At 37.8% G+C, this 24,156-nt stretch overlaps 1 protein-coding gene across 8 annotated transcripts in view; it reads left to right on the top strand.

Moving 5' to 3' along the window:
* Window positions 1-24,156, top strand: part of PPP3CA (protein phosphatase 3 catalytic subunit alpha) — a 312,744-nt gene that overhangs the window by 134,191 nt on the left and 154,397 nt on the right. For all 8 annotated transcript variants that reach the window (XM_064584859.1, XM_064584858.1, XM_045880681.2 and 5 more), the window contains one exon: window positions 17,652-17,852. In XM_064584859.1, coding sequence (XP_064440929.1) covers window positions 17,652-17,852 — 201 coding nt within the window. The remainder of the gene's footprint in view (window positions 1-17,651; window positions 17,853-24,156) is intronic.

Here is a 24,156-nt window from a genome sequence, read left to right as displayed (position 1 = left end):
GGTTGGAGGAGGGGCAGAAGGCGAGGGAGAGAGAATCTTAAGCAGGCTCCATGATGGGTCGGATTTGATCTCAGGACCCTGAGATCATGACCTGAGCCCAAATCAAAAGAATTATAGGCTTATTATAAGCTTAACTGACTGAGCCACCCAAGCGCCTCCAAATGGTTTTATTTCTATGCAGTTCAGAGCTTATCGAAATGAGACTTCCAAAGCACAATTTGGCCCTTTGCATTTGATCATTGGTTATTTCAGGGGGCTCTCCCAGGTGATTTTGCTGGCTGGTTATATCAGTGACTCCCCAAAGCACATTGGCCTGATAAAGGGTGCTGTTACAGATTATTCTGCTGTGGGAGGAATCACATTCTTGAGTTTTAAGTTTTGTTTATCTAATAGGTAGTAATAGAACTTCCTCCAGAGACATTTATCAATACTGAAAGCCCAAGTGTACCTTACGGTATGGGGATCATCTCTGAATAAAGGCCTGTAATGATTTTGCTCTCTTTCATGGGAAAACACAACTCAGGGAGCTACTGCATTTTTCTGCTTTTAGTCTCATTTTAACAAGTCCCATAATAATAATAGTAAGCATTTATTGAGCGCTTTAGTCCATGTCAGGCCTTCTTCGAGTTTTTATGTGGCATGTGTTATTGAATCCTCACCATCGCCTTGTATGATAGGCGATATTATTATCTGCATTTTGCAGACGAGGAAACTCAGGCACAGAGAGACTGAATAAATCCCCCGGAAACCTAGACCAACAGGTAACAGAGAAAGGATGCGAGCCCAATAGGTGGGGGCCCAGAGCCCTGGGGCAAGCACAGTTGCATCACCCAAAGTTCTTTCCTATAAGCCCCTAAAATAAGAAGGGACATACTTTATTTGAGAGCAAAAGTTCATGTAATTAATGTGAGTAAACCCCTCGGTGATCGAGCGTCTTTGTTATCTCTGCCTAACATGTCAAAGGATTGGCTTGGCCCCAGATCACAGATAATGAATGGGGAACACTGTATTCCAAGTGGAGGAAGACGGGGGAGGTCAGTTGTGGCAATCCTGTCAACCTCGAAAATCAAAGGTTTTCTTTCCTTTGGTTGGAATCCTTTGGTTTCCTTCTTCCTTAATTAGCTTTTTAAAGAGCAATAGCAACTGCCTTGGACAACCTACAGTTTGCAGGCATTTGCAGGTGAATGTCGTGAGCTTTGGTGGAGAAGGCCTGGGACTCTAAGATTATGTCCTGGTCCCACACACTGCCTGTGTTATCTTTACCATGAATGTAAACACAGCTTTCCTATTCTCTTGATCTATAAAATGATGACCGTTATGATACGTATCACAAAGGGATGTCATGAAGATTGAATGAAATCATATATGTTAAAATGTTCAAATATGTCAAGTATGTACAGATAATTGCTTTAATGTTTAGGACTTCTTTTAAAGTTGAAAAGCTTATTTTCATAAAATACTTCTTTATTCCAAATAATATCTCTGCCTAATAGAGCAGTCAGATGAAGATAGCTAGAGTGGTTTTGAAATGAGATAAAATATAAGGAATTTATTCATTATTGATTTGAAGATACCTAATAGCATTTAGTAGCTTCAAATCATATTGGACTTAACCCAATATGATTGAGCTGTATTCATGTATCATTAAGTAAACACTATGTGTATTATATAAAACTAAAAAATGTTAACTTTTATCGCATGATAGTACATCATTCAGTATGATGCATATATGAATAAGGAGAAAGCAGAAATAAACAGGTTTTTCCCTTATTTTTTTTTTTTAATTGACAGACAAATGTTCCTCAGCTTAAACAAACTAACATGTTTATGATTTTGATGAAAATTTCTGGCCAATTTTACTGATATCCTCTATGTTGAAAATTCATGTTGTGTGAACTGACTTACTTTATCAAAATAGTTGAATTGGTTATTTGTGTACAGTAAGCTTTCACAAAATACAGTGTGTCAGGAAGACTGAGTTTTATAGGAAAAAAGTTGGGAAATGATTGATCTCCCTCCTGGATAGTCATAAGATACAATAACACATGCAAATCTCTAAGAAAACTTGCCATAAATAAGCCCATTTAGCCATATTTTACATAGATGTTCTGAAGCTTTTTTTCTCCCCCAGGTTTTTTTTTTAAACCTCTATTAGCCCAGAACTACTGTTGGGAAAATGTTGCTGTATACATAAAATCTGATGGTCTTGGATGGCCCAGTCATCTCTGGGCTTTCATATGCATTGCTTCTCTTATCTTTCCACTAAGGTCACATTATACTAATAGTAAGAATTTCATATTGGCCCATGATGGTGAATATAGTTCTTGATTAGACAACTATCCTGGGGCCATATTTAATGTCATTCCTTCCCATTAGCCCACATATATGATACAAATATTTATATAATAATACTTGGGATTTTTTGAGGCATTAATATGCCAAGTGTAAATGAGAGTTTTCAGGTGATATAATGAAATGCTGATATATGGAACAAAAGTAATCCCGTAGGAATTCTCTGAAGTGCAATAGTAATAAATAGTATATTTTTATACTTAGTAAATTTGAGTTCATACTTCATACCAAGCATTGCACTAAGTACTTTTATAAATACGTTCTCATTTAATCCTTTTAACAACCTCTTGAGGTAAATATCTCCATTTTACAAGTGTGAAAACTGTGGTTTCTCAAGGATCTCTTCGAGACACATACCTTTAAAGCCAGAATGTGAAGATAGGTGATTAAGACTTTATAACTCAGAACCACTATACTTTGTAGCATTGAGAGCTCAGATTCTGCTCCATATTGCTGGTAATTGTCACTGGCAGGTAGACTAACCAGGCATTTTAAGGAACAAATGTTGGGGAGGCACACTTTAAACAAAATCCCAGACTAGCCTGAGAGGTGGCCAGCAGTCATTAAGGGGAAACTTTTAGGCTTTGGATAGAACCCAAGCTCAATGCTCATGTATGGAAATACTTTGGAAGCTCTTACCTTTGGATCAATCCATCAGAAACCAAATTACAACAAAGACCTTGTACTTTTTACAAGTGGAGTACTGAATCTATGATTCCTTGTAATATTCTGGTCTCTTTCAAGACTGGGAACAATTAAATAAGAAGACAGGTAAGCCAAATAAGATGTCCAAGGAACACACTGTGCATTTGGGATAAATATTATTGCATTTAGAGCCTTAGGTCGTGAGATGTGAATTGTGTGTCCATAAATCATTGGCCAAATGTGTTTTTGAACCCTCTCTATGGTCATCACTCTGGGTAGGGAATGGTGAACTCATAAGGAAAGAGTGTAACCAGGGAATCCAGAGGACTACATGTGTATTTCAGGTTTTGCCATTAATTACCTCTGGATCACTTGGTGACTCCCCCTCTTATTTACACAGGCAAAGTCACAAGGATTAAAAACACAACTCTAGTGCCAGAGAGCCTGTTTTAATCCCTGGCTTCCTTTACTTATTTGCTGCAGTGTGAATTTGGTAAATTAATTTTTTTGTGCCTGTGTTCTTGCATATGAAAAATAGAATAATGGTATCTGCATCATGGGATTGTTATGAAGATTCAGTGAGTTAGCACATATACAGTGTTTAGAACAGTGTCTGAGATATAGCATTATAGAAGTGATTATTGTTATTTTTTATTATTATTACCACTGCTACTCTTACTCTCTTTGAGCCTTAGTTTCTTCAACTAGAAAATTGAAGAGTGAAATTAAATGATATGTAAGAACATAATTTCAGATTTGTACACATTTGTTGGACTTAGCATAAAACCCGTCTAATAATTTGTGGGTGTCTTATGAGTACCAAAGTATGAAAATTAATACAGGCAGCAACTGCTCTATGTTTGAGGGGCAAAGAGATAAACACAAAACAAACACAAAGAAAACTTTGTATTTTGGTGATCCAAGGACATTTTATTAAGTGATTGATACTCAAGGATTGGGGATTCACATGGCAAGCAGGCTTTGGGTCTTCTCAGCCGTTGTGACATTTATGAATAGGGATGATCAGGAATCAGGTGGTTGCATGCTTAAGGAGCTAAGCAAGGCATCTGTTAATCATAATGAATACTTAATGAAGTATTTGCTATGCTAATAATGTTCCCAGCATTTTACAAATATTAGTTTGTTTAATCCTCAATTTACAGATCTGAAAACTTTAGCATAGAGAGGTTAAATAACTTGCCCAGGATCATACAGTTTGGTGAAGTTGGGGTGTAAACCCAGGTAGTCTGTCTTCTGAGTTTGTGCTTTTAGCCCCTTTTGCCTTACTATTTCTGAAAGGCTTGAGGAAAGGTATGGAATTATATGGAATACTTGGGGTATTGAGTAATTGGGTATGACCAGACCATAGGGCTTTGGGATTAGGTGGGTAAAGGGGAGATTACTGGGGATTTGGAGAAATCATCTGACCATTATTTGAATAATCTAGATGAAGGGGTCATTGAGCAACTAGACTAGAATGGATCTCATAGTAATGGTGAGGAAGCTGTGATGGAGGAAGTCTTAGCCCATTTGGCTCAAGGAGCCTTTCAAGAGTCTATTAAACTGTGGACTTCCTCCCCGAAAATGTGTGCAACACATAGCATTGCCACAGAATTTCAACAATTTCACAAAGCTTTTAATTTATTTGATGCTTTATATAACTTGGTTTTTCTCCCTTGTAATAATTGTGTACTTTCATAAAAGTCTGCAGTTCTTCTTTACTTTCTGTTTGTTTTGTGTTCTGTATTTTCTTTCAGTAGTCATATTTTTAAAGTATTTTCTTTAGATACGTGTTCTTTGGTTATTAACTTTTACAAAATATAACTTAGGCAAGTTCTTGATAACTTAATCAACTTTGTATCCCCATAGTATGAATATATATAAATAAATGATGGCAGTGAAATTTCCTGTAACTGTTTTCCTTTGTTGCTTGAGTACCGAGTGGTGGTAGATCTTATGGAGAGCAGATAATCTCTACCAGGATCCACATTGTTCTGTGTTTATTCATGAGCAGGCTGTTATTTGAATAGTTGTATCTGGGATGGAGAAGTTATTTGCATTACAGAAAAGGGAGATAAATCCTATTTCCAATGCAACTGCAATGGCGTCTTATAGAGAACCAGATCCAAGATTCTGTCCTTGCTTCTAGGAGGACACACTTTATTGTCCCTGGAGCATGGAAACCCTTTGGGTAATTAGAGTCTGGAGGGAAGGGAGTTCAGAAAAGATTGGGTGACTGATTATCATTTGTTTTGTTTATCATTTGGTGTGAGTAATAATTGGGTCCCCCTTGACTAGGTGGGGAGTAAGCAATGCTAATACCTATGGGAAATTGTTCTAGTAAAATTCACATGCTATTTAGGATTTGGTGCTTTTTTTTTTAAGGGGGGAGGGGCAGTGGGAGAGGGAGAAAGATAATCCTAAGCAGGTTCCATGCCCTTGAGATCATGCCCTGAGCCGAAATAAGGAGTCGGATGTTTGACTGAGCCACCTAGGCATCCCGCTTCCTTACGATTTTCTTAATAAAATTTTCTATTCTCTAGCTTACTTTATTTTAAGAATATGGTATATAATACATATAATATACAAAGTAGGTGTTGACTATTGTTTATGCTATCGGTAAGCCTTCCAGTCAATAGTGGGCTATTAGCATAGCAGTAATACATTTATATGCAGATTTTGGGGAGTCAAAAGTTATGTGCAGATTTTCAAATGCATGGGGTTTTAGTGCCCCTAATCTTCATTTTGTCCAAGGATCAACTGTATGCCATCATGAATATCATAGATATACCCTGATATATCTAGGGCTATTGTGAAATATGGAACTGAACACATCCTCAATTTTGCCAGGCCATCATTCTTTTGTATTTATATAGTGAGAATGGCTCCATTCCTTTCCTATGAAATAACAGATTTTGTGGTGAGTGATCAATTTTCGATTACCTCTGGGTGTGTGATTGCACTGTGGTTGGTGAGGATGATGGGAACTAAAGTTCTGAAAAAGTGGAACATTAGCAAGGGCCTCGTAAAAAATACACACATCTCTATTGTTAGAGTAACACACACTATTACACTGTTAGAACTGTGGTGTGTGTGTGTTTGTGTGATTACTTTTCACTGGACATGTCCTATATCTTACATTTATATTAATCTGCTAGTAGTTCTACTTTTAATCATAATTATTTTGGGGGTGGTAATTTAAGCCAAGGAATGATTTTAAATGATGCAGTAATAAAAAATATTCTATTTCTGGTCTGCCAGTTGTGAATTCTGCACATGTAACTTTAAGAAGAGCACTCCCAGGGCTCACTGTCATGCCTACTTGGATAGTGAAAAATTAGTGGAAGTGAAGCTTTTTGGATGTCTTGGGGAGTGATAACCCAAAGTCATGTGTCATGGAAGTTATGTTGTTTTGTTTGTCATTCTATATGTGCTTAGAATGAGTTAGATAAGCTAGGTCTTAGTTATTCTTGACAGCTGCATTTCACAATACATTTTTCATTTGTATCTAGTAGTAGGATTTGGGTTCAGTCTGACTGGTAGTGATAGTCATCAAGCAAGTAGTTAAAAGAGGGGAGAGGAGGATTCTCCCCTCCTGAACTACCTCTGACACTTAGGGATGCTGAGAAAGTGTTAGTAATAAATCTCAGATACCACAAATCTGAAAATTAAAAAAAAAAAGTTTTCTATTTTACTGACTCATACTTCAATAAATACATATTACTAGCATTTTTTTAACTGGAAAAATGTTCTTTTTAAAGGAAATATTTGAACTGCTTTCTGAAATTTCACAGGATAGTGCTCTATGAGTTTAAAAACACCGAAGCCCTGTTGTACCCAGGTGATAATATTTTTATTGTTATTGGGTCAGTTTTACATCACAAATAAGTACAAATTTTATCTATGATCCTGTATTCGCATATGGGATTAAAAACATTTAGCACTTCAGACTTTTTGTAGTGATTTTTTTCCCCTCCCCTTTTTGGTTTTCTATCTTTTGCTCACTTCTGACCATGTCAGTTTCATCTTGGGATGTGGCCTCTAGCTCCACCCCACCATCTGGCATCCAAGGTCTCTTTCCTGTAATGAGTACTTCAAAAGAGACATTTACTAAATGAAGGTTTCAGTTTCTGAGTTATTTTGGTTATTGACTATCCTTTACACAATTACATACTTTTAGATCTGAACAAGGCCATTTTTTTCCATTCTCTCTTCTTAAACTAATTCTATTACCACAAATTTTCCCCAAATTCTAAGTAAGCAAGGAGGAAAAAAAAAATCCATTCATTTTTTCATTCATTCAGAAATGCATTAATTGAATATCTATCAATGCCAAGGCACTTGTCTTGCTGAGGCAAATTATACTCAGAAAGTGAGATTGTCTTTGCCAATAATTTATTTAACACAGGCTCACTGCGGGAATTATAATTTATAATGGTAATGTTTCACAAGCCAATAGCATATGGGATACTGTCTCTTAATAAGCCAATGAAGAAATAACATACTCCAAACCAATGATGGATTAATTACACTATTGTTCCAGGTTAAGGGGAGATGAAGGAAATAAAATCCAAATTTAGTCGACGTATAACTGTCCAGAAGTTGGTTCTCAGAGGAGTTGGCTTAGCTAACAAAGAGCTGACGTCCAGCTGTCAGGGTAAAGCAGAAGTCCCTTGTTGCTAGAGCATGTTGCTAAGGGGATGAAGACATTGGTGTTGGCGGGCAAGATGATCTCCTTCACAGGGCCCCTGCATGGTTTTCACCACTCCTCCGAAGAGTCACCTTGCCATGGCAGGAGCTAATGCCCGAGGTCTTTGTATATGTGCTGCCGAAGCGAGCACTGCCCAAGGTCTTCGGAGACCTACTTAGGCCAGCAAAGGTAACCCTTGCCCAAACTGACTACTCTTGGTTAAGTCCTCACAAATTCTTGGTATTTAACGTTTAAATGGCCATTACACCATAGCGGCTCTTCCCTATGCTCTTATTGATAAGCCCCCAGAGGCACCCATCAACAGATGAGCTACTGAGTGTTTATTGACAACAACAGATGTTGGTGACAACATTCTAACACAGTTTCCTCCATGTAAACAAATTCACCCTTCCTTCAAAACAACTTCACTTAAGTCATAGACAAGTGGATTTGAAACCTAATGACCGATACACAACAGTCCTGGACTAGACTTTCAAGGCAACTTGATTGTTAATCTTTCTACTTAGTTATTCTGATTTTTTTTTTTAGTTAATGATGACTGATTGACTTACTTAAATAGATTTGGTGTTACATGTAAATTTGAAATTGACATTATAATTAATCTGTTTCCTTAATTATTTGAGAATTTCTCTTTTGTACATAATATATGACTGGAAAATCTCCCTTAAGTGTGGCTCTTTATTAAGGAAGGGAATGCAGTCTGTTGGAGTTTTATTATGAAATTAGCCATTGTCCATTGATAGATTAATAGATGCATGTTTGATTTAAACTCAAAATTGACAAGTACATTTTAAAGTGAAACTAATGAAAATGAAGTTGCAGAGGATATAATCGTAGGTGGTAGTCACTAAAACATTCCAATTTTTTTTTAATTTAAAAAAATATTTTATTTATTTATTTGAAAGAGAGAGAGAGAGAGAGAAAGAGCATGAGCAGTGGGAGGAGTAGAGGGAGAAGCAGGCTCCCAGCTGAGCAGGGAGTCCGACGCGGGGCTCGATCCCAGGACCCTGGGATCATGACCTGAGCCGAAGGCAGATGCTTAACCGACTGAACCACCCAGCCGTCCCAAAATTCCAAATTTTAAATCGAGATGTGAAGATTATGATTTGGAGAGCACACATTTGAGGTGCTAAGAACTGGAACCTTCTGCATGTTTCTGTATTATTCATAGGAGTGGCTATTTCTTAGAAATGGTGGACCAGAGAAAGTGGAGAGCAGGTCTGGTCATCAGACTGAAGCAAACAGTATAATTTGGCATAAGCATTACTGAAGCATGAAGAGGCCCAGAGGACCTGATATTTCACTATTGAACCCACAGGGAGTAGGGAGCACAGAGCCAGGTCAGGGGGGGATTAAATGCAAACCTGGGATTTTAGCTCCCACCCCTGGCTCTCTAGAGGGTGACTCTAAGGCAAAATATTGATCTGTGCTTCATTGTGGCACACAGATAGCTATAAGGCTGGATGCCAGATTTATCATTTTTAAACCAGTCACCCTTTATATGCAAAAAGTGGTAACATGGTAATATCCTTAAATTGCCACTTAGACTTATATTATTCGATATTTGGGACATAAATTTGCCATTTCATCAAGACCTTTCAAAGAAGAGAAAGCCTATTCATTTAAAAAAATTATTCTGATGCCTGTAGGTGTTTTAACCACAGGGATCGGGACCGTGGGTGGGCATGTGGGCATAGAAAATGTGTGGGCATCTAGAGCTGAATGATGAATTTGAAAGGAAAGAATTATGTGTGGGCATAGATTGATTTTTCATATCAACTTCCAAGTTTAATTAAAGACAAAGAAGGTTTGCTATTTTTAATACAGATATTTCTGAAGTTTACATTTATCAAAGAATTTCTAATGAAATAGTTTAGTTCCAATATAGGTAAGGTTCTTCCTTATATCTCATGTCTTAGGCCAGTGACTTGCAGATTTCTGAATGGTAAAGTATGTCTTGGGTTAAATAAAGTTTTATAATCCCTAGATACTTTTCATTTCCCAGGGAAAATTATCATGTTCAAAGGGACCTGCTCACGTGGGAAATAAATTCAAATTGTATTAAAGTATCTTGTTTGTTTCTTGATTTTAATCTCCTCCTGTGACATATTTCTCTCGAGCAAAAGAGAATGTTCAAGGCAAAAACAATCAAACAAAAATAAATAAAAACCCCTCTGCTTAAATTTATCTCTGAGTAGAATTTTATTCACTACTGTAAATTTGCTATTCTAGAGATTACTGTCAATACCATTTGCTAAAAATGTGGCTGTAGTCACTTCACCTAGTACTGAGATCAAATACATATAGTTGTGGTACCTGCTATACCACATGGAGGTCACCCAGAATGTGTTTTAAGTTGTGTTTGACATGTGATATCCTTAAACTGTTCTCTTAACATGTGCCAACGTTAAGTATCTTAGACAGCCCTGGTGCAGGCGGTGTCCGTGTGAATATGACTGATGATGTATTTTTTTAATTAAAATTATAGAGTACCCTCCTCCAAAATGACACATCATCAATTATATATTTTAAAATTTTTAAGTATTTAATTTACTTACTATTTAAATTAAAATATTTAATATTTGATTAAAATTCTTAGTTTAATCTGAACATTCAATATCATATGTTAAAAATCAGTAAATATAATTTTGCTTTAATCGTGTATACGTATAAAATAATTTGTCATTGGTGTGGCCACCATGGTAAGCACTGGACTTGTGCATATAACTTTTTTATTTTAACGACAAAAAATCAGATTTCATTTCAGCTTTGCAGTAATACCGAAATGTTTTGAAATTCTTAAAATATAACTTTTGTCAAATCATTTTTCATGTTGAATCATTATTACATAATTTATTATGTAAGCCAATTGCAACTTTTCTAGTAATTAAATGAACTAACCAAAATAACAAAACTTCAAAGGAGTTTTGTGATATAACTACCCAAACCTACATGTGGACGGGGTCGTGGACTGTCACCCATCTCTGTGTCCTTGAGTCCTTAGACTTAAGAATGCAGAGTAGCCAGAGAATAAGAATAGCTGTACATAGAAAGGATAAGGAGTAGCTATGTATCAATAAGCCTATTTAAATGAAAAGTATTTTGAAATTCAGATAATAAAGGAATCTCTGATTATACTGTTAAGGTACTCATTTTCACTAATTAATGATTAAATCTCTTGTAGTTAGAACAATAATTCTTTTAATTAATTAGTGTCTGATCTTTATTAAAGAATTGTTTGTAGCACATTTCAGATTTAGGTTCAAAAGTACTGTGTATAATAAAAATTCTGTAAGCCAGAGGAAAAAAAAGATCCCTTATTTTAATAAATGCTTCGAGTATCATACTGCCCTTTTATTAACAGTTTGGGGAAGTTACATAAAATACCATTGTGCAATATTTGCATGTAAACATTCAGGAAACCAAATGAAGTATTCAGTTTGCTAGGGAAGTGATTAGTACACATACTGTGTCTAAAACGGAATACATTTTAAAGCTCAGGATCTGAGTGGTAGTATTCAGAGGAGGTGGGTAAGAAGGTCTTTGCTCTAAGGATGGAGGAGCTCATCATAGCTGTAAGAAAAAACATGAGTAAATTAATAAATTGGGGTTTTATTTATAGATTTACTGTGAATTTTGTTTTGTTTTGTTTGTTTTAGCTTAAGTGGGACCGGATGTTTCTGTTTACAAGATTAATATTCAACCACACTTGAGATAAGCAAGCATATTTTAATTTGACAGACATTAATGTCTGTAATGAAAGCCAGAGACTTTCAAACAAACAAGTGATGAATGTCCACAGGAGTAGCATAAGTAGGGCCCTAGTAAATAAGTTCCTATGGTGTTTCTTAGAGGCTAGCTGTGGTTAATTTTTAAGCTGTCTCTCCTAGACAACATGGTTTGTATATCTTTGCATATAGACATGATGTGCTTGGATAAACATGTATCCCCATACTGAGAGAATTTTTTTTAAACCCAGAAGGATGTAAGTCAAACCTAATGACTCAATATTAGAACCCAAGCAAAATTTAGTGAAAAGTCACCAGTACTTCCTTTTACATAATTCTTCACTGTTTATTCAGAAGCAGGATCAGATTTCAGGGTAATTTTATTTACTGAGAAAGGAGTTACTTTTGTGTATTTTAGCTGGCATATTATATTTTAAAATTAGAGTATTCTATTTTTCATTACTTACCTTAAAGACAGAACCTTGTCTTCTGGAGTCACCTAAAAAAAATGAGATATTTATTATATACTTTAGATGGAAGAAAGCTGTGTTTGTATCTAATAGTTTATAGGAACCCAGACATGGCCTTAAAGTAGATAAAGACACTTTTTCCCCCTTACTAATTACATCATCTCTCTTTTTCTTTAAATTTTGTTCTTCAGTTTTGCAGTTTAATGCTTTTCCAGGTATCTCAAGCAAAAACTAATATATATAACCATGATACCATATCACATGGCAATCTCTTAAGAGTCTGGATCTGCTAATATTTGTTTCCTCTTGCCCACTTCTCCGTGGTCCTTCTCACGGCCTGACATTGAATACAGTGCTTAGTAGGTGCTTACTAGATGCTTGATGATTGATTGATTGGTTGATTGATATGGTTTGATGAGAATAGTAGTTTGTGACATATACAAAGGTCCACAAGGGAAAAATGGGAGTGCCAGCTTATGGAGGTTACCCAGAATGTGTTTTAAGTGTGTTTGACATGTGATATCCTTAGACTGTTCTCTTAACATGTGACAATGTAAGTATCTTAGCCCTGGTGCAGGCGGTGTCCGTGTGAAATATGGAACAGGAGCTGTTTCTGATGACAGAGAGGGATGGAATAAACATGTCTGGACTTGCAAAGACTTCATATCTGCTACGGTTGATTGACATTGTGGAACATGTTTGGGGAGTGGGAGTTAAACTGCCTGTGTTTTATATGTCTTTACTTACGGTATAGATCTGTGAATCTCAGTCTGGACCTCACAGCAGTTTACCCTGGGTTCCTTTAAAACCATGCCTAGACAAGTTAAATCAGAATTCCTAGAGATTGCACCTCAGCATCATTATTTTTAAAAGTGATTCCGAATGTGCAGTCAGTGTTGAGACAGTTTGAGGTATTGGAGGAGCTAAAGTTGAAAAAGAAGAAAGATTACAGAATACATTCTCAACTCCCCCTATTCTCATTTCCTCGTTGAGAAGAATGCATCCTGGTCCATAATAATCTAGGACAAACCACGTATGCAATTTTAAATGTTCTAGTATCCATATTAAAAAATAAGGAAGGATAGGTGAAATTAATTTTAATAAATCTCATTTAGCCCAATATATCCTAAATCTTATTTCAACATGTGATCAACATAAAAATATTAATGAGATATTGTACATTTCCTGTTTTTTCTTGTATCAAGTGTTCTAAATCCAGTGCACATTATAGGTTTGCAGCCCATCTCAGTTTGGACCAGGCATTTTCAAGCGTTCAGCAGCCATATGTTGCTAGTCAATTGGACAGAGCAGACTCAGAGGGTAAAGTGCTGGAATACAAACCAGGTCGACCTAAAATTTAGTGTTGGTTTTGCCAATGACTAATTCTGTGACCCTGGGCAATTCACTTATCCTCTCTCTGGACTTCAGTTTTCTCTTATTTGATGTGAGGGTGTCAGGAATCAATCTAAATGGAGAGAATTCTAATTTTCTTCCAAAGAACCCCAGGATTTGGTGAGCATGCCCTAACAGTCATCATGGGAAGAAGAGAGGCTGACAGTGAGCTACGCTGAATTCTTTTTCCTTTGGATGTACTTGAGGTGCCTTTTTTTTTTTTTTTTGAGTAAAAAAAATTAAAGTGAAACAAAGGTTTGAAAAAAATCTCTAGGCTAAATGTTTTCTTCATCCGTGATTCTTTCTTGGAAGGAAAGAGGTCAGGTCGCAGTTATGCTGCTCTTCTTCCAGTGAAGGTATCACCGTGAGAGGGACTCTTGGGTATTTCCCATCGAATAGCAGGAGTCCTTTAATAGTGGCTAATGTGGCTCAGATTTGAGGAAGAGAAATCTCAGATACCTAGATCTACCCCAGAGTGAGAGCAGATCACTTCTGGCTACCGGGGCACATAGTGGTCACCTAAAACTGATGCGACCCAAATCTCAGGAGGAGACCCCTGTCTCTTTCAGAGGTGTGGCCCCCATTGTCAGCTAGAACCTAGGGCTAGAATTATGCTGGCGTTCCGGCTTTTCTGCCTTGGAATGTGTTTCTCTCTGATGAATGAATAATTGACAACAACTTCAGTAATCATTGTATAGATGCCAATATTGGATACACGTGATTTTGGTTCCCAGACTAGTAACCTTTCTGTAGCTCAGGTAGATAGATGAACTCTCTGGTGGCATCAGCAAATAGGAAATAAAAATACAAGATCATATTCTGTTCATTGGAAATCAGTCGCTGCCAGATTTGCACAGTCAATGACGTGGGAACTCGATCCTGGTCCAGGGTATTGTTTGTCTTTACAGCTGTCAGTGTGCTTTATGTTTGGAGTCAGTTGAGGATGTGTATATCCTAAATTTTAGCTACTTTGCTGTTATATTTGAGGAAAAAAGAGTGACACTGAGTGGCAGTTGTGAAGTGGAGAAAGCTGAGAGGGTTTCTATCTACTTTTACGATACTTCTAAGAAGACTATTATAACACCATATTCCATACTTAATAGGCAGTTACAAGAAAATTGGTTTGGGAAGAGTCAGCCAGATACCAACAGATATTTCTAAATTTTATTGGCATGCACAAACTCAACTCCTTCAGTCCTGGCCTGCTCAGGTAGCAATGAAAGCAACTTGTAATACTCAAAGCAACAGAGGGGAGGGAAAATCCAACTTTATTATATCAAGTGTAGCCATTTTTATGAGTTAATGAAAGACATGTTTTCTATGCACATTGGATTCTTCGGTCTAAGTAGTTTTGCTCGGTATTTGGTACATGTCTGCATGTAGGACGCTAGGTGAACAGAGAAAGCAAATAAATGTGACCTTTGTAAGGCTGGTATTTTCTTTATGAGCCAAACGGTGCACAGATACACAGATATTAGCCCACTCTTATTTTTGTCCCAGAAAACCCCTCTCTGGCTTACAGCATCTCTGCATGCCAACTTCGGCATCATCGATGCACATCTTGGTTCCCTGGGGGCCTTACCATCTGCTTACCCGGTACAGGGCCCCATGTCATCAGTGTCCCTATCAGCCGGCTGGAAACGGAGCCCTCTGGTTGGCCTTTTTCCTCTCTTTTTTGCTCCTGTGTATTTGGAACCAACTCCTCTGTGTCAGAGCAGGTAGCTTCACCTTTGCCAGTTACCTAGGATTAGCAATTACTGGAAGGTAGAAGATGGGCATCGAAGAGGGAGCATCTGTTACTGCAGTGATCTTGGCGTTGGAGAGAGCCTAGGGACTTGGACCAAGTCTCGTTCATGCAGGTGATGCCTCTCAGGGTGCTCTCCTTTTGCCTCTCACCTTCTTCAGTGCTTCGGCTCTTTTGGGTTTAACCCTTTGATCTTGCTTAAGTTTAATAAGGCCAGCTAGTGCCTTTATATGCCTGGCAGTAAACCAGCCTCCTACCCTTCTGTGCTTCTATGATTTTTGCCTGACAGTTTTGCAGAGTCCCTTAAACCTTCACGGTCGCCCAACTCTTATTTTAGGAAATCACTAAAAAGAAAAAAAAAAAAAAATCGGCTCTTTGCCTTACCCCAAGTGTCCTTTTGAAGTTTCTTCCTTTCCATTCCCCATCCTATGTCTGGGGGATTTTGAGGAGTTACCAGGTAAGATATTTTCTAATTACAAACCATACATAAAGACCCACGTTAAAAAAAAAAAAAAAATGTGGCCATCGAAATGTGTCCATGTGTTCTTCACAAGCATTATCTGTTAGGTAAGAAAAAGCAGGGAAGGCAAAGAAACAAAATGAAAAAAATTACCCCCAAATGCCTGAAGTCTAACGACCTAAATTCCTCCTTTTTTCTCCTCCTTGTTTAATTCTTGCCTTTGCTCTTATTGTACCCTATGCTTTGGCATTATGCATTTTGTGTTTTGATTTACATCGTGGTTTTGTATTATAGATCTGTTCTACTCTGAGCTGCCCCAAATAATTTTTGAAAATAAACGCGGTCTTCGTAAGAAAGGCTTCTCGGTGTGTTAGAATTGCAGTCCTAAAAACTGATTTCCTCCTGACTTCACAATTATTAAGCACTGTCTTAAGTCCCTTTTGAGAAGCAGTATAATGTAGTTCGATCGAACTGCTGGAGTTTGGGTCTACATATAAATCGCTAGGCGATTGTCTTGGGCAAAGTGCTTAATATTTTTAAGCCTCAAGTTTCTCCCCCACAGTAATGCTGTGAGGACTGAGAACACTGATATGTAAACACATGTACATATGTCTTACTCATCTTACAGCTTTCCTGCTGTGTCTGACTTTATTACCCAAACAATACTTGGCATAAAAGAAACACTCTATGAATGTTAGCTCCGGATATTACAACGTACTTCAGTTATTATAACAATGCTCAGATAGATGTAATCCACAATCTACAGGTGAGGCAACCGAAGCCAAAGGAGGTTATTTCCCTCGCCCAAGGTCATAAAACTGGTGAGTGCACAAAGCCAAGGCTTGTACCAGGTTCATCTGACCACAAAAGCCTCATGCTTATCCACTGAGTGTACTTCTGCCACTTCATTTTGGCCGCATAGAGAATCAAGTTGCATCCATTGGTATAGGATCACTTCCTGATTTTTCTTTTCTTTTAAGTACTTACAACTTCTCTTGGATAGCAAACCTATGCTATTAGATTGCACAAAATTTCTTGCTATAGCTCTACCATAAATCTTGCTCCTTTGAGAGACACTTTCAGGAAATTAGGGGGCTAGGTTTATTCCTGAATATCAAGTGTTCTTCCTCAGAGAGGAACCATCGTATGGAGATGTTCTTATGCATATGGCGTAATGCACGTGGCAGCTGAGAGTTTCATGAAACTGTGTTTATGGTCCTTCTAGATATTTCTAATAGATCTGAGTTGTTTTCGGTAATGACTCCTCATGTAAAATACACAAACAATGACTCATCCTCACTGAAGGGGCATATTGGCCATTTATCAGAAATTTAACCTTTATGATACCATCTCTAACCTAGACCTTTGGATGTCCTGGCACATTGTAGAAGTTTAGTGAATATCCTTCAGCTGAATGAGTGAATGAATGTATTCACAGATGTGAAGAATGACAGTAGCTACAGGAGAGGTTCTTACTGTTAAGTTACGGGGGTGTGGGTGAAAGAGAGAATGGTTCTGGGGCTGAGCAGTAAGTTGCGTTTGTTATTATATCATATTCCTAAATACGTGCATCTCCTCCCTGACACCATATTGTCCTTCACTGTTCAAGATGTTCCTTTGTCACCTGTGCACACGAATCCTGATTTCCTGTTTAATATTCAGTGCATTTTTGCCTTTTTGCTCTCAGATTTCTGCTCTCTCCTTAAATAGTGAGTCAGTTTACTCAGAGGTGTGACTTTAGTTGGAGGGGCAAATCTGGTCTGGCAGACCTTTCCCAGTAGAAACACCTCTTCTCCCGAGTGAGTTATGGTTGGATGTACAGAAACTATTTTCTTTTGTCGAATTGAATATTGCCTAACAGGAACATCTCTCTCTCTATTTTCTTTATTAAGTTAATCAGGATCTTCTAGATGCCAGAGATAGGTACTGGGTGAATAAGAAATATAAATTTCCTTTCAGCAAGCACATTACATCCAGAATCAAAGAAAGAAGGCAGTCTTTAATTCTTGACAGCCCTTGATTTTATTTTAATGTGGGAACTTTTAAAATACTCCAATAGGCGGTTAGTAACACAGAGAGATATTTGGCAGTTATTATTGAATTTTTGTTGGATTTGGCTAATGTAATAATTTGACTTTTTCTTTTTCAGCTGTCCCATTTCCTCCAAGTCACCGGCTTACAGCAAAAGAAGTGTTTGATAATGATGGGAAACCTCGTGTGGATATCTTAAAGGCACATCTCATGAAGGAGGGGAGGCTGGAAGAGAGCGTTGCATTGAGAATAATAACAGAGGGGGCTTCGATTCTTCGACAGGAAAAAAATTTGCTGGATATTGATGCACCAGTCACAGGTAAGCCCTGAGGATGGAGACTGCCCACTTGTAGCCACACTTTGTTCTTAACACCAAATCAAAAAATCCTAGATACCAATGAGTCTTCACATACCTCTTTCATCTTACTCTTTAACTGTCCAATTTGTACACGAAGGACTAAAGCTATGATACATATATAACTATTTTTTATTTCATGTATTGAATATCTGTAAGATGGTGATGCTCTAAAAAGTATTGTACAATTCAGAGGTGATGAAGATATTCTGACATAATACTTTACTTTGGAGGTGATCTTGTTTGTTGGTGGAAACACTAACTGGCACAGAGGACACAAAATATTTGTTGGGACAAGTTGGACAAGGTACACCGAGACTTCCACAGTGGTTGAGTAAGTGACTGAGTTAAAGCGGTCGTTCTCAAAATGTTGTCCCCAGCCTAGCATTATCATCTCATCCCTTGGAAATGTGTTAAAATGTCAATTCTTAGGCCCCGCCGCGAATGACTGAATCATGTTCTCTGGGGTGAGGACATTTCTGTTATCATCAAGTCCTCTCGGAGATTCCAAAGCACATTCAAGTTTGAGAACCACTAAAGTTTAGGGAGAGGCCAAATTCCATGCCTTCCTATAGTATTTTGTGCCTAGAAAATATCTTCACTTTGAGTTTTTTGCTGTTACCTCTTATGGGCAGATACATATTTTTGTGTAAGCGTAACTTCTCTTAGTCCATCAAAATTAAATCTTGTCCGAAAAAAATGTATGGTGTAGAGGGTCAAATATTAGAGGTTTTTGATCTATCCTTTGTAGAGTTTGCTAAACTTCTACGTTTTCACTTTTTTGAGAAGCTAAAAAACATTTGTTTTGGGGGCACCTGGGTGGCTCAGATGGTTAAGCGTCTGCCTTCAGCTCAGGTCATGATCCCGGGGTCCTGGGATCGAGCCCCGCATCGGGCTCCCTGCTCCGAGGGAAGCCTGCTTCTCCCTCTCCCCCTCCCCCTGCTTGTGTTCCCTCTCTCGCTGTGTCCCTCTCTGTCAAATAAATAAATAAAATCTTAAAAAAAAAAAAGAGGGCGCCTGGGTGGCTCAGATGGTTAAGCGTCTGCCTTCAGCTCAGGTCATAATCCCAGGGTCCTGGGATCGAGCCCCGCATCGGGCTCCCTGCTCAGCGGGGAGTCTGCTTCTCCCTCTCCCTCTGCCTCTCTCTCTCTCTGACTCTCATGAATAAATAAATAAAACATTTTAATAACAACAGCAAAAAACAAAAACAAAAAGCATTTGTTTTCTCTTTAATTATTATCATTCTGGCAAAGGAAAAAAATTAGACACAGAATATTATCCTTGTCAAAATAAAGGGGACGCTTAACGACTGAGCCACCCAGGCGCCATTTAAAAATATTTCACATATACTACTGATAGCTTCTTTCTTCCAAATCTTTATTACTTACATGATTGGCCTTCAAAGATATATTTGAGTGTTACTCTTAAGAGAAAAGTAAGCTCTCTAGAATACCAGACCAGACCTTCCTTGGTCAAAATGTCCCTAATGGTTCTTATTCCAAAGAAACTGGCATTCTTAATGTTTTATTTTTGGTTGGCAATGCAATTTTTCTTGCTTGTAATTCAAAAAATGTAATGAATGTGTTTGGAGCCAGGCAGCAGGAGAAATTAGCTCCAGTGGTGTTAACTCAGTTTTGGCCAGTGGTGAGTAAATCAGGCCATGGATTCACTCTGTGTGTATCACTGTGAATCCCATTTTCCATGTGTTAAGATGGAGTCATGCCTTATTATTTCCAACTCATAGACACTGTGAAAAAATAAAGACAAAACAAATACGAACATGCTTTACTTTCTCAGATACTAAAATCCTAAATTTAATATCTAAATACTAGTTTGGAAGCCACCAGCAAAAAATAAAACAAAAAGCCAAACCAAATCAAAAAACTACTTCAAAAATTGGCCACAAATTCCACTTATAAATTAATGATAAAATATTAGATTTAAATGACATCTTTATCATTAAGCTTATTTGTTTTTGTTAAGAATGAATGGCTTGAATTTTGAGTTTATTTTTTATTTCATATGATAACGTGTGACTTGCAATGAAGAATTCATGTTAAGTTCACTAATGAGCCCCGTAGGTGGTAATGGAGGTGATAATTATAACTTAAAGAAACATGTAAAATAGATATTTAGGGCAATGTATTTTCTGGGATGCAGTCAGCTCTTCTGTTGGTTAGACTCTGTCCTGAAAGGACACATAGAGAAGATTCTGGAAGAGTCAGATTTAGGATGTTTTATCCCAGAAACCTTCTGGAGTCCATGGACTAGTTGCACCCATGTTCAATACAGATCTCACTGGGTTCTTTCTAGTGAGATACCAGCTGACAATTTGGCAGAGTTTGGGATATAGCTGTGAAGAGACTTTGGAAATCAGGATTCAATCATGTATAGCATTCCCAGGGGGGAGAAAAACCCCAAAACCTTTCAGATAGTGACAGAAGCAGCTATGGAGACATTACAGAATGTGTAGCACTAGTGAAATATAATCCAATCAGGAAAAACTTTTCTCTAGAGGAGTGTTTATATTTCATAACAAAGGCAGGATCCCAAGGAACCTCTAATAGGTTCCATTGTAGTGATCTCTTTTCCTCTTTTCTGGGAAGATATGGAATCATAGTGACAAAGGGGATAGAAAAAAATTATTTTAACATTTGGGTAAAAGGGAAAAAGAAAAAACCTTTTGCATATAATTCACCAGAAAGCTAAATTTATAGTTTCACATCCCAACCCACGAGTTTCTGAGCAAAAGCTGAAACCTGCAGAAATGCAAAATGAAAGCAGGATACATTGATCAGAGAATATTGCAATCCCTTTTATTTCAAGATACTTTTTATAAGAATCTGAACAATGTGTATTTTTAAATTTTGTTTTTGTTTTTGTTTGTTTTTTTGAGAGAGAGAGAGAGAAGAGAGAGAGAGACAGGAGGGGCAGAGAGGGAGGGAGAGGGAGAGAAAGAATCCCAAGCAGACTCCCTGCTGAGTACGGAGCCTGACAGGATGTGGGGCTCCATCTCACAATCCTGAAATCACGACCTGAGCCAAAATGAAGAGTAGTATGCTTAACCGACTGAGCCACCCAGGTGCCCCATGTATTTTTAAATTTAGAATATCTGTATATTCTATCTTTATAGATAGAATATTTTATTTTTATTTTATTTATTTATTTATTTATTTATTTATTTATTTATTTATTTATTTATTTATTTAATTTTATTACTGGTGCTAGGCTGTGCAATAAAAGACATAGTTTACACTTAAAAATCTTCAGGATAGAGTATTCTTTATGTAGTTCAGAACTCCACACTTAAGAAAGATAGAAAATTTAATTCAGTGGAGAAGGAAGAAGAGGAAGAAGAAGGTAGTAGAAGAGGAGGGGGAGAAGGAAAATAATATAGAGATACTATTTTATATAATATACAAATGATATATATATATATATATAATACACAAATTCAAATAAGAGGTATAATATACAAATGAGAACCTGTAAAAAAGATTAAGAGGAAAGAAGCAAGGACTTTTAATGTAGTGGGAAAAACCTGAACCCTGACAACATGGTGGTATTCAAGTGGTATTAGAAATAATCTCTCACCTGATATGTGAGATTCCTGAAAATGGTGAGGTGAGTGAGTCCTGGTAGAAACTGACCAGTAACTTCTTATGTGGAATTCACCTTTAAGTGGAGTAGATCTGTAAACTCTCAAAATGAAACAAATGGCAAGTATTTTGTAACAAAAGCCCTCCCCCACTTTCCCTCTAGTCCTCCCCACTCTTAGTTTTTAATTCATAAAAATGTTTCACTCACAAACGGTTAGAAAAAAGCCATGCTAACATCTGTGCCATCGTTTGCTCCCGTTTTGAGAAAAACCTAGAAATTAGTATTCTAGTTATTTGAAAACTGGACATTATTTTATTCCTTGAGCGGGTCTTTCATGTTTAAATGAACCAAGCTGCCCAAATCACCTTCCCCCACTTGAAGTGTTTATAAAGTATTGAAAGGTTTATAGTTATTTAGGATTTTCTTTACCCTTCAAATTCTGTACATTTTATTTGGGAGAAGAAGAACCCGGGAAGCTGCCTAGTTCCAACCTGGCCTTTGCATGTGTACCTCTGGAGGAGGTAAAGCACTGTGTACCTTGCCGTCCGGGAAGTAGATTTAGATAAACCAGTAACCTTCTCCATGGGAGTAGAGGTGCCGATTAGCCAGGGGTCTGCGATCAAGACAAAGGAGGTATGAGGCATGTTTTGCTCTTTTCTCTAAACTAACTTGCCTGATTAGAATGGTAGCTGCTTCAGAGATTTAATATGAAGAATGTGTTTCTGTGTTGGAGGCATTTTGTCGAGGAATGTGTTTTCCTTCTTTGATTCTTTTATGAAAATTCAGTTGAATTTATCTTTGTTTACTTGTAACATACAAATGGAACCTTAAAACGTGTAGCCAAATGTCAGTGTGGCCACTTGCTCTGGACTGAATATTCATGCCCCCCCACCCCAATATTCAGATGCTGATGTACTAATCCCCAATATGATGGCATTTGGAGGTGGGCCTTGGGGAAGTAATTAGATTTAAATGAGGTCATGAGGGTGGAGTCCCCACGATGGGATTAGTGCATGGGTGAGATGAGACCTCTCTCTCTCTCCTCCACCTGAGGATACAGTAAGATGGTCTCTACAAACCAGAATAGGGTCCTCGTCAAACACTAAATGTATGCCGGCATCTTGATCTTGGACTTTCCAGCCTCCAGAACTGTGAGAAATGTTTGTCGTTAAAGGTGTCCCGTCTGCAGTGTTCTGTTGAAGTAGCCCGAACCAAGATACAATTCATTTTGGGAATTCCATTTAATGCATATTTATTGAACATTTACCTTGTACTGGTGGTGTGGGTAATACATAGATGAATAAGACCTGGTCTCTGTTCTCCAACAGCTCAAAACAGGATAAGGAAAATAGATAATTTGGCCAAAGATATATCCATTAAACTATTGATTAAATTACAAGATATGATCTAGATTTATTTAAGCAAATTAAGAAGTATCCAACTGGATATAGCTAGTTTAAATCCAAAAGTTTTTTCTATCTTCTAAATGGCTAAGGTTTCCCTGACAGTGCCCACTGATTATTATATTCTATCTTTGATTGGAAGAAACCTTTAAATAGCCGTGATCCTAACTGTATTGAGTAGGGATTGAGAACTCCTTTAGAAGGTTAGGAACTGTGGATGGTAAGCACAGGAGGTGTAGTCCTTGACCAGAATACTCAAGCTCTAGTCAGGGCGTCAGACACAAAAACAGAGAATTACTATATAATTTGTTAAGAACTGTAATAAAGATGCCTACGAACTTAGTGTGGGAACTCAGAAAAAGGAATGCAGGGAAGCCAAGAAAGTTTTGACCGATTTCATGATATTTGAACTGGATCACATCTGAGAAGTAAAATTTTACTCTGTGAAGCATATTTTGAGCAGAGACAACAGCATATCAAAGGCGCCGGTGTGTGTGTGTGTGTGTGTGTGTGTGTGTGTGTGTGAAGTGGTAAGATGTGGTTTTGGAGGTTTGCTGTGGGAAGCCAGGGTCTCAGAAGGGTGTGGGGGTGAGGGTGGGGGGAGACCGAGGTTGGAAGGTCCAGGTTGGGTATGAGTCTCTGGCAGGCAGCACTGAGACATTCCAATACTGCTCTACAAGTCTTTGAGCAGGGAGTTACATAATCACATCCGGGAAGAGATGAGTGGAATGGAGTGGGAAGGAAGTCTTGGGAGAGGCTTTGGTTGGGAACCTCTCATATTCTCCCAGAGAAGCCAAGATGATGCCTTTGGCAGCGTAGGGGATTTGGATATGCTTTTGATTACAGGTCTTTAAAGAAAATGATAGTTAATACTAATTTTAAAACATCTGATAGTTCGTACTTAAAAATCAGTGTCCATTAAAGACTTCTTGAATACGGTAGGTGGTTTATGCAAGGATCCAATTTCCTACATTTGTCCTTGAAGTTTTCATACTTTCCTGTTTTCCCTTCAACTTAGCAGAGAACATTCCCCTCATTTGTAAAGCAAAAGCAGACCAGAAGCCCAGGTTTTCGAATCGCGTGATTTAGAGCTCATTTTCTGCTGTCTGGGTGGAGGGGATAGGCCAGCATTAGCTGGGCAAACTGCTAATCTCTCCAGTTCGTCTGTTTCCTGCAGGGGGGGATTTGTCCCTGGGGCAGCAAAGGATTCCCTCAGTGGCTGTGTCTGCCATTTAGCATGTCAGGCAGTTGCCAGGAGAACCCTC

This window comes from Mirounga angustirostris, unplaced genomic scaffold (genome assembly GCF_029215605.1).
Source record: "Mirounga angustirostris isolate CCGP_5_RB_7025 unplaced genomic scaffold, mMirAng1.0.hap1 SCAF_2, whole genome shotgun sequence".
Taxonomy (NCBI): Eukaryota; Metazoa; Chordata; class Mammalia; order Carnivora; family Phocidae; genus Mirounga; species Mirounga angustirostris.
Note: the sequence above shows the minus strand (reverse complement) of the source record. Positions and strands in the feature narration are given on the sequence as shown.